At 37.1% G+C, this 21205-nt stretch overlaps 2 protein-coding genes across 2 annotated transcripts; one reads left to right on the top strand and one right to left on the bottom strand.

Annotated features, from left to right (window-relative positions):
- Positions 1–30: 30 nt before the first annotated feature.
- On the bottom strand, positions 31–3685 carry LOC142987284 (MKRN2 opposite strand protein). The gene is made up of 4 exons (XM_076135943.1): positions 3358–3685; positions 3199–3276; positions 2856–3063; positions 31–2778 (listed from the first exon to the last, which is right to left on the bottom strand). Exons 1-4 carry the CDS (start codon positions 3480–3482, stop codon positions 2545–2547), a joined length of 645 nt encoding a protein of 214 aa, XP_075992058.1. The 5' UTR covers positions 3483–3685; the 3' UTR covers positions 31–2544.
- Positions 3686–4750: 1065 nt separating this feature from the next.
- On the top strand, positions 4751–21065 carry eys (eyes shut). The gene is made up of 21 exons (XM_076135938.1): positions 4751–5114; positions 6372–6520; positions 8304–8534; positions 9176–9289; positions 9569–9737; positions 9955–10810; positions 11173–11486; positions 11801–11990; positions 13281–13435; positions 14217–14353; positions 15296–15547; positions 15910–16083; positions 16392–16608; positions 16932–17092; positions 17242–17442; positions 17835–18020; positions 18324–18452; positions 18727–18972; positions 19283–19455; positions 19741–20041; positions 20287–21065. The coding sequence occupies exons 1-21, from the start codon at positions 4981–4983 to the stop codon at positions 20448–20450; spliced, it is 4653 nt and encodes a 1550-aa protein (XP_075992053.1). The 5' UTR covers positions 4751–4980; the 3' UTR covers positions 20451–21065.
- Positions 21066–21205: the final 140 nt, after the last annotated feature.

Raw genomic sequence — 21205 nt, 5'->3', positions numbered from 1 at the left:
GGGACATAATGGTAGGGAAATAAACAATAATAAATTTTAACAAATACTTTATTTTAAACATAGCACCTAGAATTTTTGTCTTCGAGATCCATTTACAAAATTCAAGTCTCAATAAATAGGGATAGAGTAGGTAGGAACTAATGGTGTGTATTTACAGTAGAGAAACAATATAAATAAATACTTTGAAATATATCTCATAGGCATGTTAATATTCAGTAACCTTAATCTTAGAGATAACTGACAAAATGGGACGTTATTTACTTGTTACATAGTTAACTAACAGCAGTATAAATATATTTGGACGGATGTTCTTATCCAGCGATTAACAATAACACGAGGCCGATGTCCACAAGAGATCATATTGCTCATTAATGAGAAATTCATGCCATTTACGAACCATAATAATATTAGCTGCCGTTATATGCGTCCCGTTAAAAAAATACTGGTCTAATTTCATTTTATAATCATACACCGTATTCTTAAGTAAAGAAAAAAATCTTGCCATTTCTTATTTGACGAAATTATGAAATAAACTTATCATTTCAAATAGGCACCTGTCTACATTATACCATATTATAAGTACTTATATTCCACCTGTTACTTATTGCTACAAATGTAGAGTGCTCATCAAATTTTCAGCGTTGCTTGAATCATGTAACATGAGTCAGATTACGAGCTCTTTGTTCACATACGATTAGCGTTTTGAATTCATACGAGAAGCTAAAAATACATTTCCTTTTTACCGTTTCGTTCTTTTGTTCACAAAATCTGCTAAACGTCATGTCCTTAAAAACAAAAGATAAATTTAGGCCGAATTTAATATTGCTCATACTGTAGATACACACGTAAAGCTTTCAAAGACTTATAAATTCAATCCGTTCAACTGAAAAGTTGCTGTATGAAGAGGTGATCTTTCAAGATATGCATAGATATTCGAGTCTGAATTTGCGTAGTTGGTAAGAAGAAGGGGCTGGATTATACACGACATCTTTTGAAATATCAATATCACAGTTCATTTGAGTGTTTTCGTTCTGTTTAGTACTAAAACTATAGAATCACGAACTCCAGACTTTCGTTAGTGTATGGTAAAATCTCCGAAGTTATATTTAGCGAACACGATTCGGTATTAATAATGGGCTTATTGTCTGAGGTCTCAATACACAATTAGAATAAAGGACCACTATTCTCCCCTTCGACTCCCATTTAATAATTACGCCCACGTCTCGGGACTTCAGTTTTAAGTCTTTGAGCAAGCTTATTTAAGGAATAAAGCTCGTATCCTATTCACAATGAAGCAATTCCAATATAAACCGCTACACACTTCGATAAACATCTATTGTTACAATCACTCTCACAACACTTCAAGTCTCAGTTACGCAAATGTTTTCAGTTCCTTGAAACTGAGTACAAAGAAAGTCTAGATCATTCGATTTACTTGTACATATATATTGATGTATCATACAATTGATATTGTCTTAGTAATCTTGAATCATATTTTTACCAGACAATAAAGACGCCGAGACACTTGTACCAGACATTTTTATTACTAAATTACAATTTAATTTGCAGCATTCGGTATTGAGATCAAACCACAAATAAAGTGTGTAAGTACATTCGAGATAAAAACGATGGACGCTAAATATTGAATTGTACGAAACTGAGACTTGCAAGCACAAAAATACTACGACATTGGTACATATTCTAGCGACTATGGAAGATGATATCTGATGCATACCTATGAATATGCAATGAGCATATGTAAATGTATAGAAAACTGTAATTGACAACTACATTATACAGATAATTCCATTATTACAGCCACCAAATTAAGTTATTATATTGTAAGATCGTGGTATTTAAGTAAACTATACACTGGAAGATTCAATAGCAGATAAATCATATATAAAATGGATATGTGACATCTCATTACTCTACAGAGATAGGCAATGCCACTGGTCATTATACTAACATCTAGTGTATAATATCCTGTCGTGATACAAACATTTAATACATTACTATAAATTGGCAAGACAAGGTCATATAAAATTCTAAGTATTTGTGTGTGTAAGTATGTGTGTTATGTTATTTATAAAAGGCAATTTTGGTGATTAACATTATGTTGTTACATGATATTTACACTTGTGCTGACATGTTGATTGTTGACACACACAACAATCTATGACTGCATCTACTTTCCTGTCGACATGTAAACATTACCAGTCATCATCACCTCACTATCAGAACAGTTTCCTGTGCTATTTTATTGTTTTCTTTTTTGACAGCCATGTATTTGTACAGATGCATAGTAAAATTATAGAAAATTACCACCTCATGACATCTTGAAAAGAATAAATACTTAAAAAATAAATACACCTACCTCATAGATAACAATTTTAAAGTGTAATCAGAAACTAAATTGTCATTTGGTCTAAATTAAATGCACTTCAATTTAAGAGTCTTACACCTAAATATAAAACATCACAGTTAATACTGAATAAGTAGTAAATAAATACATAGAAATAAATAGTTCATTTAGGTAGGCTATCATTGGTTCTGTATGAAATAGCTTTGCCTTTTGAGCTGTCTGTATAGAGAGATGTACTTCCCTGCTGCAGATGTTCTCGGGACAACATACTGTTTGCAGAAAAGTTTAGGGTCCCTAGCTTTCTCAGAGAGCTCCCCACAGTCAAGTGCTCGCAGAAATGCAAGCACAAATGTGAAGCAGTTGTGCCTCTCTTCATTGTACCTGTCTGCTTCCCACAAGGGGCTCGAACTCACCTAGAAAAAACAGAACATATTTAAAACTTATCAGATATGACTGCATTCATCTTAATTCCAAGAAACAAATTACTCACTTTAAGCAGAACACTGTCCCATATCTCATTCCACAGTTCATCAAACTGCTCTAAGAGCAAACATTGATCCCACTCAGAACTGGAATCACAGTTAGTCCACTTCTTGGTCATCAGATCCACACCACGGATCCCCTCTTCACTGAACTCCACAACACATCCCTGGGAGTTAGTTACACCTATGTGTAAGTCTTTGGAATTGTAATAGTCGCTGTAACGCACAAATTTCCACATATAAACGATTTGATAAAATCTATGAATCATTTTTATTGCAGTTATTTCTAAACGTTGGGCAAGATCCTGTATAGCACTGTAGCACGACATGATAAATAAAATGCAAACTTACTTTAGAAAATCGCCATGAGTAGGCTTCATGACGATCGCTCGAGGATGTTGAGATGCTTTAACGAAGGGGTAAGGAACCCTGAAGAAAAAAATAGGGCACTTAGCAACAACCTTCATTAGACGTTATAATTGAAAATCCGTTACACACAAGTAATCTCACCTGAACGGTAGAAGGTTATAGTCATATCTATCCAACGTTTGTTGACAAACCGGGCATTTTTCGGGTATTATAGTGCAAAACACTTTGTGATCGCAATGGTGGAAACAAAGAATACCCGGATCCATTTTTACACAAAAAATACAACTTAATGTTCAATGAAACCTCTGCTTTTTATAACATTAACACAATCATTGACTTTTCTAGAAGCTTTGAGCAAAATAAAACCGCGTTAACTAGCAGAATAACTTATTGACCAAGCAAAAGCCCAGTGCGAATCTCATAAGAACTATACCATTGTCCACCTTTCACATCTCGATTTTCGCTTGAAACCTTTTCACAAAGCAAATGACGTTCCAAACCACTTCAAAGAGAACTATACTTCAACAATATCTATATTGTTATATGCTAAAAAGCCGTAAATCCAGAATTAAATGTTAGTTTTATCATTTGTATAAAAATATAAATATTACTTCATAAAACTCAACAAAGTTATTCAGACATCAACCGTATATTTTGTTAAATTAAATGTTACTTGACGAATTTTTTGCATTGTCAGATGCTTTGAACGCAACTTTCTGACAGTCACTGTGATTGGGTAGAATAACAGCTGTGAACAGATGATTAAACCTTGCGTTTTTATTGGAACTCGTTAAGGTATCCAACTCACATGATTGGTGAATGTATGAAGCGTAAGAGGCGGTAAATTCAAAAGTTTAATCTTGCCGATTGAAAAATCCTGTAAAATTTACATGAATATTAGTTTAATAAACAATTGCGGCTCGTTTAAATTATTGACAAAATGACGAAGAGTTTAAATATTTTAAATTCAAGTTATTAAAACTATAAGTGAGTAGGTAGGTACAAAGTATTGAAAATAAATAAAGCAGAAAATCTGTATGGTTTTTAGAAAAAACCTTTCCATCTAAATTTCAACACCTATTGGAAAATATTTCCTTATAAATTATGATACCTAGTAAATTTACACATAAAGCTTTATAATCGAACCATGAAGCTTTATGTAAAATACATAATTTCAATGCACCCAAGTTACTTCAAGAAAATTTTTATATATCCGCAATGTTACACTTGGGTAAAAAATATGCCAGAACCTTAAAAACTGGTCTGTTTAGATTTTTGGATAACAATTATCATTGTTAATCGAAAAACTTTGCTTTTTAGATACGTCACGTTCTGATTATACGATATCATCTCTGTTCTACATAATTCATGGGGTGTTTGAACGATGGTGTTGAAATTTTGTCAATAATCGTATGTCATGGACCCATTGCATTGTGTGTTTATCCGTTGCCATAGCAACGAGCGGTGGCGGTAAACCACACCTTGCCCATGAGACCCAGTTTTGGTGACAGTGTGCGCTGAATAGTGTGTGATCTTTTGTTACGAGCTACTTCCGAATATGTTCTATTTTAGTTAAATACATTTTGTTAAAAAGTACGTTTGAGAGTCAGTGCACTTATTTTCGATTAGTTGTAACGTTTAATCGTGCGTTAACTAACTGCTATAGTATTTTTATGTGTCATTGAACTTTACTTTTTTTTATTTACTTTGTAAAGTTGATTAGGAATGCGTATATGAAAGTGGAAGATTATTTTTTGCTCGAAAATGTATGGTGAGAGGGGTCGAGTAATATTGCGAACAGTTTGGTGGTTGCTAGCAGCAGCCCGGGTGGTAACAGCGGGGTTGTCCTGCCTCAGCAACCCTTGCTTACACGGCATATGTATCGACGATGTTAACACGTAAGTATAGTTGCTTAGTTTCTTGTTAGTTCCTTGCAGGAAGTTCATTAATATTGCAAATAAGATTGAAACTTTGAAGCTAACTTTCCATGCCGTCGCTGCTTTGTATCGTATTAATAGCTTACCTACTTAATTGTTTATTAGTTCGTGACTCTGCCCTAGATAGACTTCTAATTAGCATCTCATTTACTGGATACGCTAGGGTTATGATGCAATAATGAACATAAAAAACGAAAGTCCGGACAATCCATTAATCGAAATAGGCCTCAAAAGTCTTCTGACGTTGACTAATGGAGTCTTTATATTAATTAGGTGGTTACCTAATTAATATAAAGACTCCATTAGCCGGCAGTACACATTGTTAGTTGCTAGTCTGTGAAGAAACTCCAATATACCACTTCAGTAATACAATTAGAGAAAAAAACTAATAAGATGGTTCAATTAGAAGCTAATAACCATTTCACTTCCTCCAGCACAAAATTGATTCTGAATTTTAAAGAAATATTAGTTAACTTTGATTGAACCCGAATTATAAAATTCTTCGTAATTTGACTTTTGCTCTTCCCTTTTATAGCTTGCTAGTATAATCTTAGATTCCTAACGGATTCCTTATTATAACGCATTAACTCCAGTGCCGTTTTTAAATGTTGGCTATCGGTGCTGCCCTCATACCTAACGCCTATCATCTTTAAAAGGAATTAACCCATTTTTATGGGATTTTCTCTAGAAGATACAATGAGTTTTATATGGCACCTAGATTCCTAAAATCAGAGTTATCCAAAAGAGTAATTAATACTAGAGTGGTACCTAGTAATAACCGTAATTGAGAACAAAAATGCAGGCACAGCTAGTAAAATAAGAAAATGGTTGCGCCTGAAAAGAAACCATGACCACGGCGTTTTGTTTATTATTTATTACAGAGTTATACTTTCGCTAATTCCCATGTCAAGTGCAACGATCACGCAAACATGCAACCGAATAGTGACATTATTTACGTTTGAAATACGTTAGTAATCACTATACTTAGTGGATTAAATTTGTCTAGCTATAACATAAAACATTGTCGCTCCCAAAAGAACCTATGTAAGAGATATTTATACGCTTTCTAATAGTTATGGACAGAGGACAGAGTGATTCATGAGGAAGGGCCAGGTTAAAGTTAATTACCAAAAATACACGAATGATTGCCCTTAAATTGACTTCCAGATTTTGGCAGAAAATAATATTCCTTTGTTGCAATTTTTGTGGTCTTTTCAGCACTTATTCTTGTTACTGCGTGGACGGGTATACTGGAGTCCAGTGTCAGACGAACTGGGATGAATGCTGGTCAAGCCCTTGCCAGAACGGCGGCACCTGCATCGATGGCATCGCTTCTTATAACTGTTCTTGTCCTGATGGATTTATTGGTAAGAGCGGTTAGGCCTAATTATAAAGCCTATGTTAAATATAGGTCATTGATTTCTCAACATAGCTCCTTAGCTAAAGAAAGATCTTAGAAAATTCATTTACCTATTAATTACTTGATTAATACCTAATTAGGTACCTACCCGAAAAATAAATGAAAAGACTTAACTAACGAAAATTCTATTTTACTAACGAAAACGAGATCAGAATATTTTAAGAGCTGTAGATAGTTACCTATGTTAAATATTTAGAAATAATACCTACATATACTATGGAGGTAAATAACCTACCAATGAAATTTATTAACTACGGGGTGGGAGACGTGAGGTTACGGCGCCTTCCTAGCGATCGACAAGGGGTTCGAGATGTCGTGCCTATTTCTATTGTGCGTGCCACGAACGACGGGAAACAAACCTTATCTTTTCACCTGCCTTATTATTTTAATACACTTTTGTACTTATTAGTAAAGTTTCAAGCAATCACCCCATCAAAAAAGGTCCCTCACGAAAACAAAGCCGTTTGATTAGACATGTTTCATTTTGTACAATAAGGGCCTGTTTTACGGTTCATGGACAAGTCTAATAACCGATTCGTAGATGAGTGATAAAAATGTAAAAAAAACAATTGACTAAATTCCTGCCGTTAAGTTAATAGATTCTTATTTAGAAGCAGAGAAACCGGAACTTAGACTAAAAAAAGTGCTTTGCTCTTTGTTCTTTCCAATAATTCGTTTCATTTAATAGTCATTGATGACTGTGCTAGGTCATGTAGTTGAATAGGTCGGTACCTAGTAAAACCACTTAAGCAAACATGTTATATAGTAAATACTGTACTATAGCAATAACAATTTACTTGATTGACGGAATAAGGCCATGATATATACGTAGTTAGTTTAACATGTCTACAAACATAGAACGTCCTTGCTAGAGGCACTAATGTAATATCAAGATTAACTACTAGCTGTAATAGTTATTGACATCAAAAAGTATTGATCGTGTTACAATCAGCTTAAAAGTTCGACAAACTAATATAGTATTAGATTGTCGAACTTTTCGATCGATTCGATCAATCGAAATATGCAGGACGAGGTATGGGTTAAAATATTGGAAGTTGATCTGTGAAAGTTAAGGATACGTACAGCTCTATCTTAATGTATAGGTAGAATATGGACACCCCCTGACAAGACTATACTTTAGTAGCTGCAAACAGTTTTCAGTTGGAAATAAATAAATAAATTTAACCCATTAATGTCCCACTGCTGGGCAAGGGTCTCCTCCCGTAATGAGGGAGGGATTAGGCCTTGAGTCCACCACGCTGGCCAAGTGCGGGTTGGGGACTTTGCATGCCCTCAATAAATGTATTAAACAAATTTTAGGCATGCAAGGTTTCCTCACGATGTTTTCCTTCACCGTTGGAGCATGTGATAATTATTTCTAATACACACATAACTTCGAAAAGTCATTGGTGTGTTGCCTCGGGTTCGAACCTGCGACCACTTGCGTGGGAGGTGCCAATTTATGCCACTCGGCTATCACTGCTCCCCACTCGGCTATCACTGCTCCTTTCAGTTGGAAAATTGCATATAAAATTTTGTATCAAGTTATGACTTTTCTAGGAATTTTGAGGTTAAGAGATACCCATCGACGCCGATATTGATCATAATAAAATACTAATCACTAGCTTAGATATTCATTTGTTCTTAATGATTTTTTTACCACTTCAACAAAAAGGCCAGTGAACCGATTTTTCCAAGCTATTTTAGCATAATCTGAAAAACATTTCCAGGCGACAACTGCGAGACGAACTACAACGAATGCGAGTCGAACCCTTGCATGAACAATGGCACTTGCATAGACATGAACAACGGGTACCTGTGCTCTTGCGTGCCGGGCTACTCCGGCCAGCACTGTGAGGTAGACGTGGCTGTCTGCAACTCCACGGAAGAAGTCCGCTGTTACAATGGAGGACAGTGTATTGAGGGACCTGGCTTTAAGTTCTACTGCAAATGTACACCGGGTAAGTGAGAATTTAAGTTTTTCGAAGAATTTAAAATAGAGTCTAGTTGTTATACGTAGTCTATTAATAGCCCTTTTGCAAAGGTGACGGCCGGGGAACAAGGTTGGCGATCCTACAAACATGAACTTAAGCTCCTATTGACACAAAAATAAATATTATCCCCTGAAAAACGCAAGCCTTAGAAAAGACCTTAAAATAGATAACACTTCAAAAGACTAATACTATAGATCTATATTACGAGACAGTTAAATTTACATTTTGTTATTACGTAAATGGCTGCAATAAATCAATATAGCTGTACAATGTACATATTTCCGGGTTAATCAAGTTATTAAGGTAATTGTAAGAATTAGAGACACACGATAATACATATTGAAGAATCATTTTATTATGACAAGCACTTGCAGACGTAAGTAGTACTGGAAGTTACTACTTATTCTATGTTTACAGGATACTGCTTAATATTAAACCATAACCACTAGCCTTGTTATACCAGTTATTAGATTAAAATGATACAGCATTATACAATAAATTATATTACAAACCATGGCTCTGCGTTTCCGACAGAAGTACCTCGAACCTCGTGAACTTCCGTCTTAAACTGTCGGAAGGAAAAGAGCCTTAATTTGTTTGTTTTAAAGGTTGGGCCGGGCCGAAATGCGAAGATCAGATAGATGAATGTCAATCGAACCCTTGCTTGAACGGAGGAATATGCATCGATGTACATGCTGACTACATGTGTGCTTGCACCTTTGGTAAGATATAAAAAAATACATTAGGTACACCATAAAACTCTGACTATCGAAAGATACTAGAAATTTAAATCAGTAAAGCAACGATTTAGAGATCTAAAACATCGATAAATGTATGAGATTAAGCCTTCACTAACCACATTTTATTGAAGCAACTTACATTGACTTGCTACCGTAATTCGTACTGACATTATAAATGCCAATTTAGCCTGGGATTTTTCACGCGGACATAGTCATGCGCAGAAGCTAGTACCTATGACATAAGTTTACTCGCGTTTACAGGCTATACCGGTAAGAGCTGTGAAGTCCAAATAGAATTTTGCGACGAGAACTCTTGCAGCAACAACGCTCTGTGCGTCGTCGAAGAAGGCATGAGAGTATGTTATTGCGTGCCCGACTATCATGGAGAGAGGTGTGAACTGCAGTACGACGAGTGCCTGCTTGGTCCCAGGTGAGTTCACTCATGCTATTCAGCCATATTTCGTAGAAAAATCGCGTGATATCGAGTCTCTATTCACAGTCAACTCATAAACTTAATAGTTGAACTCTTGAATGCACCTATAAAGAAATCGTTAACCCTACAAAATAACATTAAACGAGCCACAAAAATTCATAACTTCACGAATTGTAGATCGACGCGAACATTACATAAATCTGTAATATTTCAGATGTATGAACGGAGGCACCTGCATCGACGGTGTTGATAATTTCACGTGTTCCTGCCCACCAAGACTCACAGGACCTTTATGCGAATGTCTGATCTTAGACGACGAAAGCTACGACTGCGAATACGTCAGTCCCACGCCTTTAACAAGCTCTACACAATCTGTATTGACCACTTTATTAGAAGAAACTACGACACAAAGGTCTTTTACCGAATTATCTTCAACATACATTTCGTATAACGATACAACAGCAGTCTTAACCACTGAAGGTGAAACTACACCAGCTAGTACAATCGGTCCTGGTACCACAGAAGCTTCTGTAACCACTGGACTAACTACTTGGAAAGAAACTGACGTCACTCCAATAACTAGCGAAGTAACTAGTGAAGGTACGACGAAAGCTGAAGTACTAGAACCGACAGAACATCAGGAAACGAGACCAACAATAGAATCTGATAGTTCTAAGACCGAAGCCACTACCGAATGCCATGGAATTTGTGATACTAAAACTACTGAGAAAGAAATGACAGTCGGGCCTACTGATAGTACTAAAGTTGTAACTACGGAAGTAACTGATCAAATGACTTCGACATCTACTACTGTAGCGACCGAAATATCAGAAATAACTACTCCTAAGATGGATGTTAGTACGGATAAAATGTTCACTGATATACCAACAGACCGTCCTATTACTGAACACCCTGTTACTGAAATGACTGTAACGTCTTCTACTACCGAAGCTATTGAAGTGACTAGTGCGACTGATAATGAAGTTCACTATACAACTGTGCAATCTGAGTGTACTGATTCTATTTGCAATAACCATGGTACTTGTATTAATACTCCACATGGGATTCGGGTAAGACATTCCTATAACTACTTAACCGTCGAAATTAGTTCAAATTAGTTAGGATTTTTATATTTGCTAATTCCTGGCCACTTCCTAATGTAATGTTTTTAAATTGTTTTGTGTTCGAATCACCGTCTTAACAGACCACCTAATCATATACATCACCTATAACTAGATCCAGTACGACTTTAGTATTATATCCATGAAAAAATTAAAAAAAAAAGTAATATTTTTTGGAATCAAGGGATACATAGACTACTAAGTTATATACCCAATTTAATAAGATAAATAAATAAAAACTTTTAATGTCACCATTTTCAGATTACATTTTTAATAAGCTAAAAAATCTAAATATGCTCCTTTTTTTCCAGTGCCACTGTAACTTCAACTACGCTGGTAGATTTTGCGATGAGAAAATATCAGTTACATCAGCAGCCTTTGGTGGCAATTCATTTATTGCTCACAAGTTGAAAAACGCTACATCTATCGACATAGAGTTTAATGCAAAAACGCTCATTACTGATGGACAAATCATGCATGTTGATATAGCGAAAGGAGTTTATATGCAACTTTATATGAACTCAGGGCTGCTCAAATTCAAGTTTTCTTGCGGTTACCAGACTATGCTGCTAAGTGAACTTAAGACTTTTGTCAATAAAGGTTATCCTATGAAAATAGAAACGAGGTAAGATTCATGATTTGGTTTTCTGAGGTAACTATCTAAGTATTTGAGACAGGCACATTTTTCTTTTCAATTTCTTGACCATTTTACCCAACAGTGTCGGCAAACGCGAATGACACATTCTTTAACAATAAATTACCTTAAGTGACTACTCATTTAAAGATTTTTTATCCCTCTAATAATAGCTTTCCTAGTGACCACACGACGTTACCATCATTGCTTAAAAGCAGCACTACTGAACGATGACATTACCCGGTCACATAAAAAAGTCGTCCAGTCAATAACCAACAAAACCTATACCTTCAAACTGTTTTCAGATTGGATCTATACCTTCAAGAGCAGCACTGTAACGCTACCTTACGTTTAAACGACACAGTAGCAATGAGTGGAGGTCAAGTCGCCAACATCACTTCCTTGGACCACAACTCCACCTTGTATTTAGGCAATTCACAAGACATCAAGGATTCTGAAAGCAAACCCTTTATTGGATGCATTAGAGATTTGATTGTAAGTATAAAAAAAATTATGTGATTATTCATTTAAAATGTTAACACTACCGGTATATTCAGTAGCCCGATTCTCTTCCACTATCGACTACCGACAACCGGCTAGCTATAGAAATTTTGATTTGGCAGTACAAACATTTTGGCAGTACATTCTAAATGTCAAACTTTCGATAGGTAGCCGGTTGTCGGTAGTCGATAGTGGTAGAGAATCGAGGTACAAGTGTATTCAGTAATTGTATCGACTATAGGGTAGGTAGTCGAATCTGCCACTAGCTGACTAGCTAAAGGGAATACAGCTCAGTGGAGCCTCATAAGAAGAGCTAGCAAGAAACCCACGGCTACTCTTTTAATCGCCAAATGTACAATGTGGTTGATGCAACAATTGATTACGTAGGGACCAAATATCAATTCTGTAAAAAATTAAACGAAAATTACTATATACATTCTCAGTGACTGATTCTACAGTATGAAGAGAGCGTGTACTAAATTGAAATCACACAATTAATCATGAGGAAATCTTATTTAAATGCTACTGCAGCGCAATTGCGTATTTGTGGTCGCGTAATGTGTAATCGCTGTACTTTGAACCGTCAGTTTATGAATCAGGTCATTCATAACAAAGAAAAAGTCACCTGCTATAAATGAGGCGATTAAGCCCTACTTCGTCATCTTGGAATTCGTATTGTTTAGTTAAATGCAGTTTGAGGATAAAAATATAATCTATACTAATATTATAAAGCTGAAGAGTTTGTTTGTTTGTTTGTTTGTTTGAACGCGCTAATCTCAGGAATTACTGGTCCGATTTGAAAAATTCTTTCGGTGTTAGATAGACCATTTATCGAGGAAGGCTTTAGGCTATATAACATCCCGCTACGGCCATTAGGAGCGGAGTAGCAACGAAAAATGTTACAAAAACGGGGAATTTTTTTTCATTCTTTCTTATGTGACGCAAGCGAAGTTGCGCGGGTCAGCTAGTTTATTATACAGATTTTTTTACGATTTACAGCATTACAGTTAAGTTTAAGCTCAAACTCGGCAAAGGCCTGCACGTGGGTTCACGTAGATGGGAGACGAATCCATCATCTCTCGCTAATAAACGACACTCGACGTCTTATTTATACAGCTAACACTTACCGTTTTTTAAATAATAATAAAAGCTCTAATACTGACTTTTTTTTTCTGTCTATTAGTTTCAGTATCCAGATATCAATTAGCATATTGTAAGCTGGGTTTTTTTTTAATATTTTCCTAAGCTTTTTCTTCTAGTTTTATATTATTATATTAATCGTAGGTGAACGGAGAAGAACGCGACGTGTTCGGTGACGCCATCGACGCGGGAGAAGTGACGGAATGTCTCTCACTTTCCTGTCTATCAGGACCTTGCCTCAACGGAGGGTCCTGCAGCGATCATCACGACGGAGGATACACGTGCTCTTGTGCTAATGGGTAAGACAGTCAGATACAATAAGTTCAAGTAAAGAGACGCTATGCTGAACAAAAATATGTGGAAGTAGTGTTCTGAGTGGTCACAGCGTGGACGCAGCCCTATAAAACTGATGTTTGTCTAATTATTATACGATCAAAACATGTAGCGCCAGATTCCGTAAAATGATCAGTTTTCTCCCGACCAAAATGTCTTAAGCGCCAAGACTTCCATGGCGCTTACGTGTCTAGTTTAACTTGGTGGATCAATAAGTTGTTACCAATTAGCAACAAAGGCAGGAGCAAAAATCCAGTTCGCGACAATTCTCCTACACGTAGTTATACTGAGTTCAATGGGGTAAGATGATTCTTTTCAAGCTTTCTGACTAATCAATTGAGGTTGGCAGACTGTCTGCCCTTCTTATCTGTTGTGTAGAGACACGATCACAATACCCGAGCATTCCTTTGTCCGCGATACTAATAACTTAATTTGACAATATAACGAGGTCAATGAACGCTACTACAATAGGATCAGCGCTTATTGCTTTTCCACTTTCTCAAGTATACTGTTTGTCTGAACGCTATAATATTCGAAACTGGTGTGAAATGTAAATAATTTTACTAATAGGAAGCTAGAATTTCCACTGACAAAGGTCCCACAAAAAGATTTCCTTTTTAGCTGATTGCGCGATGCAAAGGAGGGTAATGTGTTTCGTATTTGGGTTGGTGTCAAAAACTGACTCAATAGATGTAGTCGTAGTCGTAGTAGCTTACGTTTGCGTTTACATGTTTGTTCTGTTAACAGTTGGCTCGGCGAGCATTGCAACGAATCTGTTTGCGACAACAACCCATGTCAGTCCGGTGGTAGCTGCGTTCGACACCCAGGCAGCGGCTTCCTCTGCCTGTGCCCTTATGGCAGACATGGAATCTTCTGCGAATACAGTAAGTTCTTCGAAAAAACTACTTCAAATAAATGCGAATGCATATATCTTTTCCTGTGCTACGAGATGTTTGCAAAAAACAATCGAAATGATTTAGGTTGGTACATGATTCTTAACACGGACTCTACCTCGTTAAAATAGGCAAGATATGAAAATGCACTGCAACAGTACAAAGTCGAAAAGTCTACGTTACGCTTTGGAAAGTCACTTTATACAGTAGACAAAATGAAATATAATATGGGTAACTTGTATAATTGCAGACCTTGCCCAGATTTATTTTTGTAAAGCGCACGCAATTTTATTGATGCAATTGTAGTTCAAAGGCATTCTATGAATGATTTATGTTATGGCCGCTTCAAACACTTTCTGTCTGCCATTTATTAAAGGTTACATTTAATGGCAAAGGTTATACCGCTGTTAGTTTTGAAATCACAACCATAATTACAAAACTCTAGCGTCATTTGTTTAATAGCTAGCGGCGCCGTGAATCACGAATTTGTTATTATTCCGAATAGTTTTTTCTCATTTTCTTGTAATCTTTATTTTTTTTATTGGGTCTTGTGAAATGCATATTTAGAATGCATCTTGCATTTAATATTAAAAGTTATTAAGATTGGAGGTTATGCTGCATTTAATAAGTGATTTTATGTGAATGTCTCTGGCTACATTTACTCAAGTTAATTTTTTTAAATTTTAATTCGACTATATCTAGTATAGTCAAATTAAAATTTTAAAAATTTGCTTTATAAATAGGTTTTTCGTATAAATTTACTGGCATAAAAAGTTCCCGAGCATTATGAACCAAATTAAATCTTGTAAAGCGTAGTTCCTACTCGCAAAGCCCCACAGGAAACGTTTTTAGTTGCACCGATAGGCGTCCCCTTTAGGCAATCCAGACCAAAAAAAATTTTCACCTATAAAATACTTCTTCTGTAATTTCCAGATGTAGAAATAACCCGTCCATCGCTGGCTCCCATCAGCACGGGTATATCATCATACATAATGTACTCTCTCTCTCCGGCGGCGATGAACTCGGACCGCTTCGACCTGCGCCTGCGTTTCCAGACCACAGACATGGATCAGATTGCGCTCCTTGCGTTTGTCGGACAGACTGGGAGACATGACTCCCGCAGTCAGCATATTGCACTCACGTTTGTTAAGGGTTATATTATGCTGACGTGGAACATGGGCAGTGGTATGTAATATGAGCTTTATTTTACGTAGACTAGTATCCACTTATGACTTAGCATTATTCAGTTTGCATGTCTAGGGATTTCCCCTGATTATGCCGCAGATTTTCAGGTTTGTCCACTTTACTAGTTTGTAAAATTTTGTAAAAAAGACAACTCCCGCAAGAATTGCTCTTTTGTCGCGAATTGAATCATAATATCATGTCTGAAATCCCGTAAATACATACCTTCATCTTCGTATATTTAAAAAAAACTTGTGATTAACTGCATACTTACTTAAATGGTCTATCAGTCCAGGTTTAAAGTCGCACATAGTCCACACGGGTGAGATTTTAATGCCTACGAGGTATTGTTTGTTGTTGCCTAGGTCCTCGGCGCGTATTCACCTCCCGTGCTTTGAGCCCTCGTCGTGGAGGCCACGCAGTACGAGTGTGGCGGCGTGGACGCAATGCGGGACTTAGCGTTGACGGACGACATAATGTATCAGGAAATGCGCCGGCACATACTACCAAGATGACGCTGTTACCTTATATTTATATCGGTATGACAAAGTAGTAGAACTAATCTACAAATATTATACAAGATACCTGAAAATGACGATTGTCGTGCTTACTATACACTAACTCCGAATCTTGGAGGTTTGATAGGGTATATCAGTTTTGTAAATGCAGGGTAGTCAGGGTACCAAATCGACCAAATATTTAGCTTGATGCTACCAGACGCTAAACTACAGTTCATGAGAAAGTTTCTTAATAGAAAGATGTGCCAACACTTTTTCCAGAAAGACAGACACACACTGCTTGCCTACTAAAGCTGTTATAACAAGTCTGAGGTTTTTTGTATTTGCAGGTGGTCATCCATCTCCTGGCTTCACCGATCTTCCTCACGATCTCCCCCTTCATTCTGGCTGGCGAGGTTGTCTGTGGGAAGTGGGTGGTGGTGCAGCTGGCTCCGGAGCCCGGCCCATCGGGGGCAGAGGCCTGGGGCAGTGCGGCGTGGCGCAGTGTACTGCTAAGTCTTGTAACGCACCGCGAGGAGTTTGTATTCATTCACCTGCTACATATGGGTAAGGAACTTTTATACTGATATACAGCTATTTATTTTAAAGCACGGATCTGCTCTCAATGTTGGAATATGAGAACAAAGACCACTTCGCTTAATTAGTCTCCAGAAGGAGCTGTTTAAACAAACCAACCCTCGAACGTATTTGGCTTGATTTTTGTAGACTATCAGGATATCTTCAAGTTATAGAAAATCTATAACTTTCTGGGGGTGTACCGTTTGATTAAGCATTAAAAAATGATTTTGGTTTCAATCTCACCATCGTGCTTACTACCACATCCCCCTAAAGGTAAATCTATAAATAAAAAAATCTTTAATATTCCTAAGGTGTATCTGCAACGAAGGCTGGTTCGGCGCGACATGTTCAAGCTCACATAATCCTTGCGATCGAGCTCACTCCAAGTGCAAGGGACACTGCGTCATCACGCCCGACAGCGATACACAATGTGACTGTCCTTACGGAAAGACTGGAATCTATTGTGATCAAGGTAATATATACCTTATGACAAAACGATACAGCTTATTTATGTACGAAAATATCGTAAACCTCCACCACCTCGTCAATGGAAAAACAGCACAAGTTTCACTGAACGTGGCACTACTTACGGCCTTTTTATTTTCGGTCTTCTGCTTCCAGATTTGCTTCCGACAGACGTTCTTTTCACGGGTACCAGGTCGTACTTACAACTACATCCTCGCCCCATATCGAGTGTTAGTTTAACTTTTGAGACTGAAATCAAGCCGACCAAGGAACGTGGTCTGATATTATTTGCTGAAACGCCACATTTCTACACTGCTCTGTCTATGCAAGGAGGCTTGTTGGAATATCGGTGGACTGGTGAGTATGGAATGGTAGTAAACTTTTATAAATCTTAGTGTTGTTGGTACCCATTTAAGAGGTTGATGTTGTAACATGGCAGAGATAGCATATATCTCTTGTGGCAATGTGAGACAGCATAATATACTTTATTGGTCGTTTGGTAATTTTTAGGTTCCTCTCCGTATTTGTGAAGTCTCCTCCTGTAGTTCCCCTTACTTCTACGATAGATAGGTTGCGCGCGTAGTTACTGTGTTGTTTCTCATAGAACATCGTGTACGTAAGTCCGGGCAAAGTTCGTAACCGATGTCAGCATAGTAGGAAGAATGTAAACATAAACAGAAATTATTCCTAGTACCTGCACTATTCAAAATTTCGGTTTTTTTTATAAATTATCGGCTTTGTTTCCACAGATCGCTTGTCAGGTGTGACGTCGCTGGTCCGCAGCGGGGTGGTGGTATCGATGTCTCAGTGGCACAGCGTGAAGGCGGGCCGCTACGGCAGCCGCCTGTACGTGTGGGTGGACGGCGCGCTCAGCACCGAGGCCATGCTGGCACACGCCTACCCACACACTGCCAGCAATGCTTCTATATTACTTGGTATACTTTAAAACCCACATTTTTTTTACCTGAAGAATACTTAGTATCTTTTTGCCGAAGCCAATTTGCTGATTAAATTTCTGAAGGGCTTCAGGAATTGACTTTTGACATTCGAGTACATATCGATGAGTGTATTTCTTGACCAGCACCCGTAGCGTATTAATATTAACTAAGTTCACGAGTAATTTTAAATTCAAAACGTTGTATACATTTTACAATTTTTTTATCATCAATTTGAGACTACAGTACAATCAGCAAAAGTCTTAAACTAAATGATATAATTTGTCATGGTCAATTTTGCAGGAGGTGCCAAAGACCTGTCCACGTTGCCTTTCGATGCAATGTCCGGCGCACCAGAGTTCTACACCGGTTGTATCAAAAATATTCACATCAACAATATTATCCTGCCTTTGGAACAGCAGAATATAAAAGGTTACTCTTTGTATCTACTTATTACACATATTTAACAAAATCCGATGCCCGTATAAGTCTTATATTATCAGTCCTATAACTGAGTTTAAGATTCTGAATTTGTAAGTTCAACTGCTGCATACATTTTGCTATGAACTTATCTGGCTATGTATAAGCCCAGAAAAAACAATAACTTGATGAAGAACCACTTACATTAATTGTATTTAAGTGAATTGGTCATAAAACTGCAATGAAAAGGGATTCTTAATTGTGGCACTTTACCGTATTTGGACAGAGGGTCGCAACGTAGCCGACTGTGATGGAACCGCATGTGGTTCAGAAGTGTGTGGTGGTGGTGCGTGCGTGGTGGAGCGTGGTCGAGCTCGGTGCGCGTGCGGCGCGGGTGGCGGCGTGGGCGGGTCGCGCTGCCGGCGCCACCACGCCGCCTGCGTGAGCTCGGCGTGCGCGCCGCCCCGCGGCCGCTGCCGGGGACAGGCCTGCGTCTGCGCCGCTGGATATGCCGGGGATAACTGCCAGAGTAGTGAGTGTCATAATTAAACCACAGAATATTCAGTTTTATACAAGTACTAAAGTAGAACATTGATTTTATATGAAGTCAGTTATAATAGGAAACCACTAGAGAACGTTCTTCTTAAATATTTTCATCATAAAATCTGCATCCAATCAGCATTAATTGTTATCTTTTAAACTTTAGGAAATAAGATTTTAATTAAGAATTAAAAAATGCTTATAAATCTACGTAGGTACAAATTTCGCCGTAAAACGAACATTTCATAATACGTACAATGTAACTGATTCATCATGGTTTTCATTACTTCGCGGTCTTTCAGAAATAAACATCACAATACCTCAATTCGACGGCTCCTCACTGGTCTCTTTGACTCGCTCGGCCGCCAGTCACACGAACCAACAGAAGTTAGCGCCGGCTCCCCTCAGACCGAGTCACATCGCACTCAACTTCACTACTGCTGAACCAAATGGACTGCTGCTATGGATTGTTATGGTAATCTTGCAACAAAGACACTCAAATACTCTCTGATAATCTTTAAATATACTGGTTGTACAGCAGTATTTCGTTGCTGATCACAGCATCTCAAAGGTTTGCGAACATTATCTAGGCAGTGCTTGATAAAATCTATCCATCTATTTACCTACCCACACATTTTCATATAATTTGATGTCTCTACTTTCACATAAAATTACAAAATAAATTATCTACACATTATTATTCAATAATAATCATACAAGTAAACTACATATATAATACATATTATTTTCTTATTTCCAGGACATAGACCACATCGGCTTAGGTCTAGAGAACGGTTACCTCAGAATAGTGTGGGTGTTCCACCACCACAACTCAACTATCAAACACCCAGACATCAAGTACAACAGCGTAATGGAATCTTCTAGAACGTACTCCAGACTGCTGCCGTACGCGGGCTTCTTGTCTGATGCTGAATGGCATACTGTCGTCTTGAAGATGGAGAGTAATAACCTTACGTTGACTGTCGACAAAGTGTTGGCGTATTCTGCTGAACCAGGGTTGAGAAAAGAAGGCGATTATGAAGATGTAGACGTGTATTTAGGTAAGGACTACAGATCTTATGTATTTAGTTAGTTTTGTATCTTCGGCTTAGGTAACCCAATATTTAGTGACAAAATGCTTCTTTAGTCAAAGCAGAATATTAAATTGACAATCATAAGATGCTCAGTTCAATTTTAAATTTGGGCCTAGTGCTTCAATCATTATTGTTCAAGATAATAATACAACTATCAGCTTTCAGCTGTGTTATGACAATTTCAATAAAAAAATATAATATCAACTTTTCAGGAGGAATAACCGAACAAGAGAACTCGCTAGCCAAAAAGCTATTTCCTTACAATTTCAAAGGATGCATCGACCACATATCTACTGAAGAGCAATCGTACATCACAAACTATACAGCAGTTTACAGCGAAAACGTAAAGTCGTGCCAATTGTTCCCTCCAACGTAACCACCTGTATAATGTCAAAGTTATACGGTAAGTGTGAAATACTCATAGTACAAAATTCTCTAGTCTTCTTATACCAACTTGTGTTTTATTATAGCAGTGTTCGTAGAAATAATGTTTCGTATACCTAACAAGTATGAATAATAGTATTCGCTTGTTATACCTACAGGATTGTTGATGCATGGAGCGACCATTTTTTTTCTATTATTCAAATGTCACACCAAATTGGACTGCCATCCTCTTTAACTCCAAGTTAGCTTTTATTATAAAATAACTTAAAAGTATTTACTGAATCTAGAATAATTATTCGTACCCTTAAACTGCCAGATTTCTTAGTACAGTCCATGCACCAACACCCTCTATCAAACCTTTCATACAAAATAAAGTCTTGACTTTCGATAGTCTACGAACTACAATTGATACGTGTTGTAAGCGGTTGCTGTTTTCTCTTTTAAACTAGATAAATATTAATAAAATGTATAGATTAATTAATTAAATTCGTTCAGTCTCAATCTAATGTATTACTTTGATACGTAGGTAGTTAAGTTTTAAATGTAAATCAAGTAATGTGGTATGTTTTGTATGGTATGTAGAAAGAAAAATTAAACATTCAATGTACACAAAATATAGTTTTATTGATATATTCATGTTTAATAAATTGTATACATAACATCATCAAATATTATATTAAAACATATACATTTTCGTTATACGTTACATACTCAAACACAAATACAATATGAGATGTTATCCCCGTT

The sequence above is a fragment of the Anticarsia gemmatalis genome, chromosome 3 (assembly GCF_050436995.1).
Source record: "Anticarsia gemmatalis isolate Benzon Research Colony breed Stoneville strain chromosome 3, ilAntGemm2 primary, whole genome shotgun sequence".
NCBI classification, from domain to species: Eukaryota; Metazoa; Arthropoda; class Insecta; order Lepidoptera; family Erebidae; genus Anticarsia; species Anticarsia gemmatalis.
Note: the sequence above shows the minus strand (reverse complement) of the source record. Positions and strands in the feature narration are given on the sequence as shown.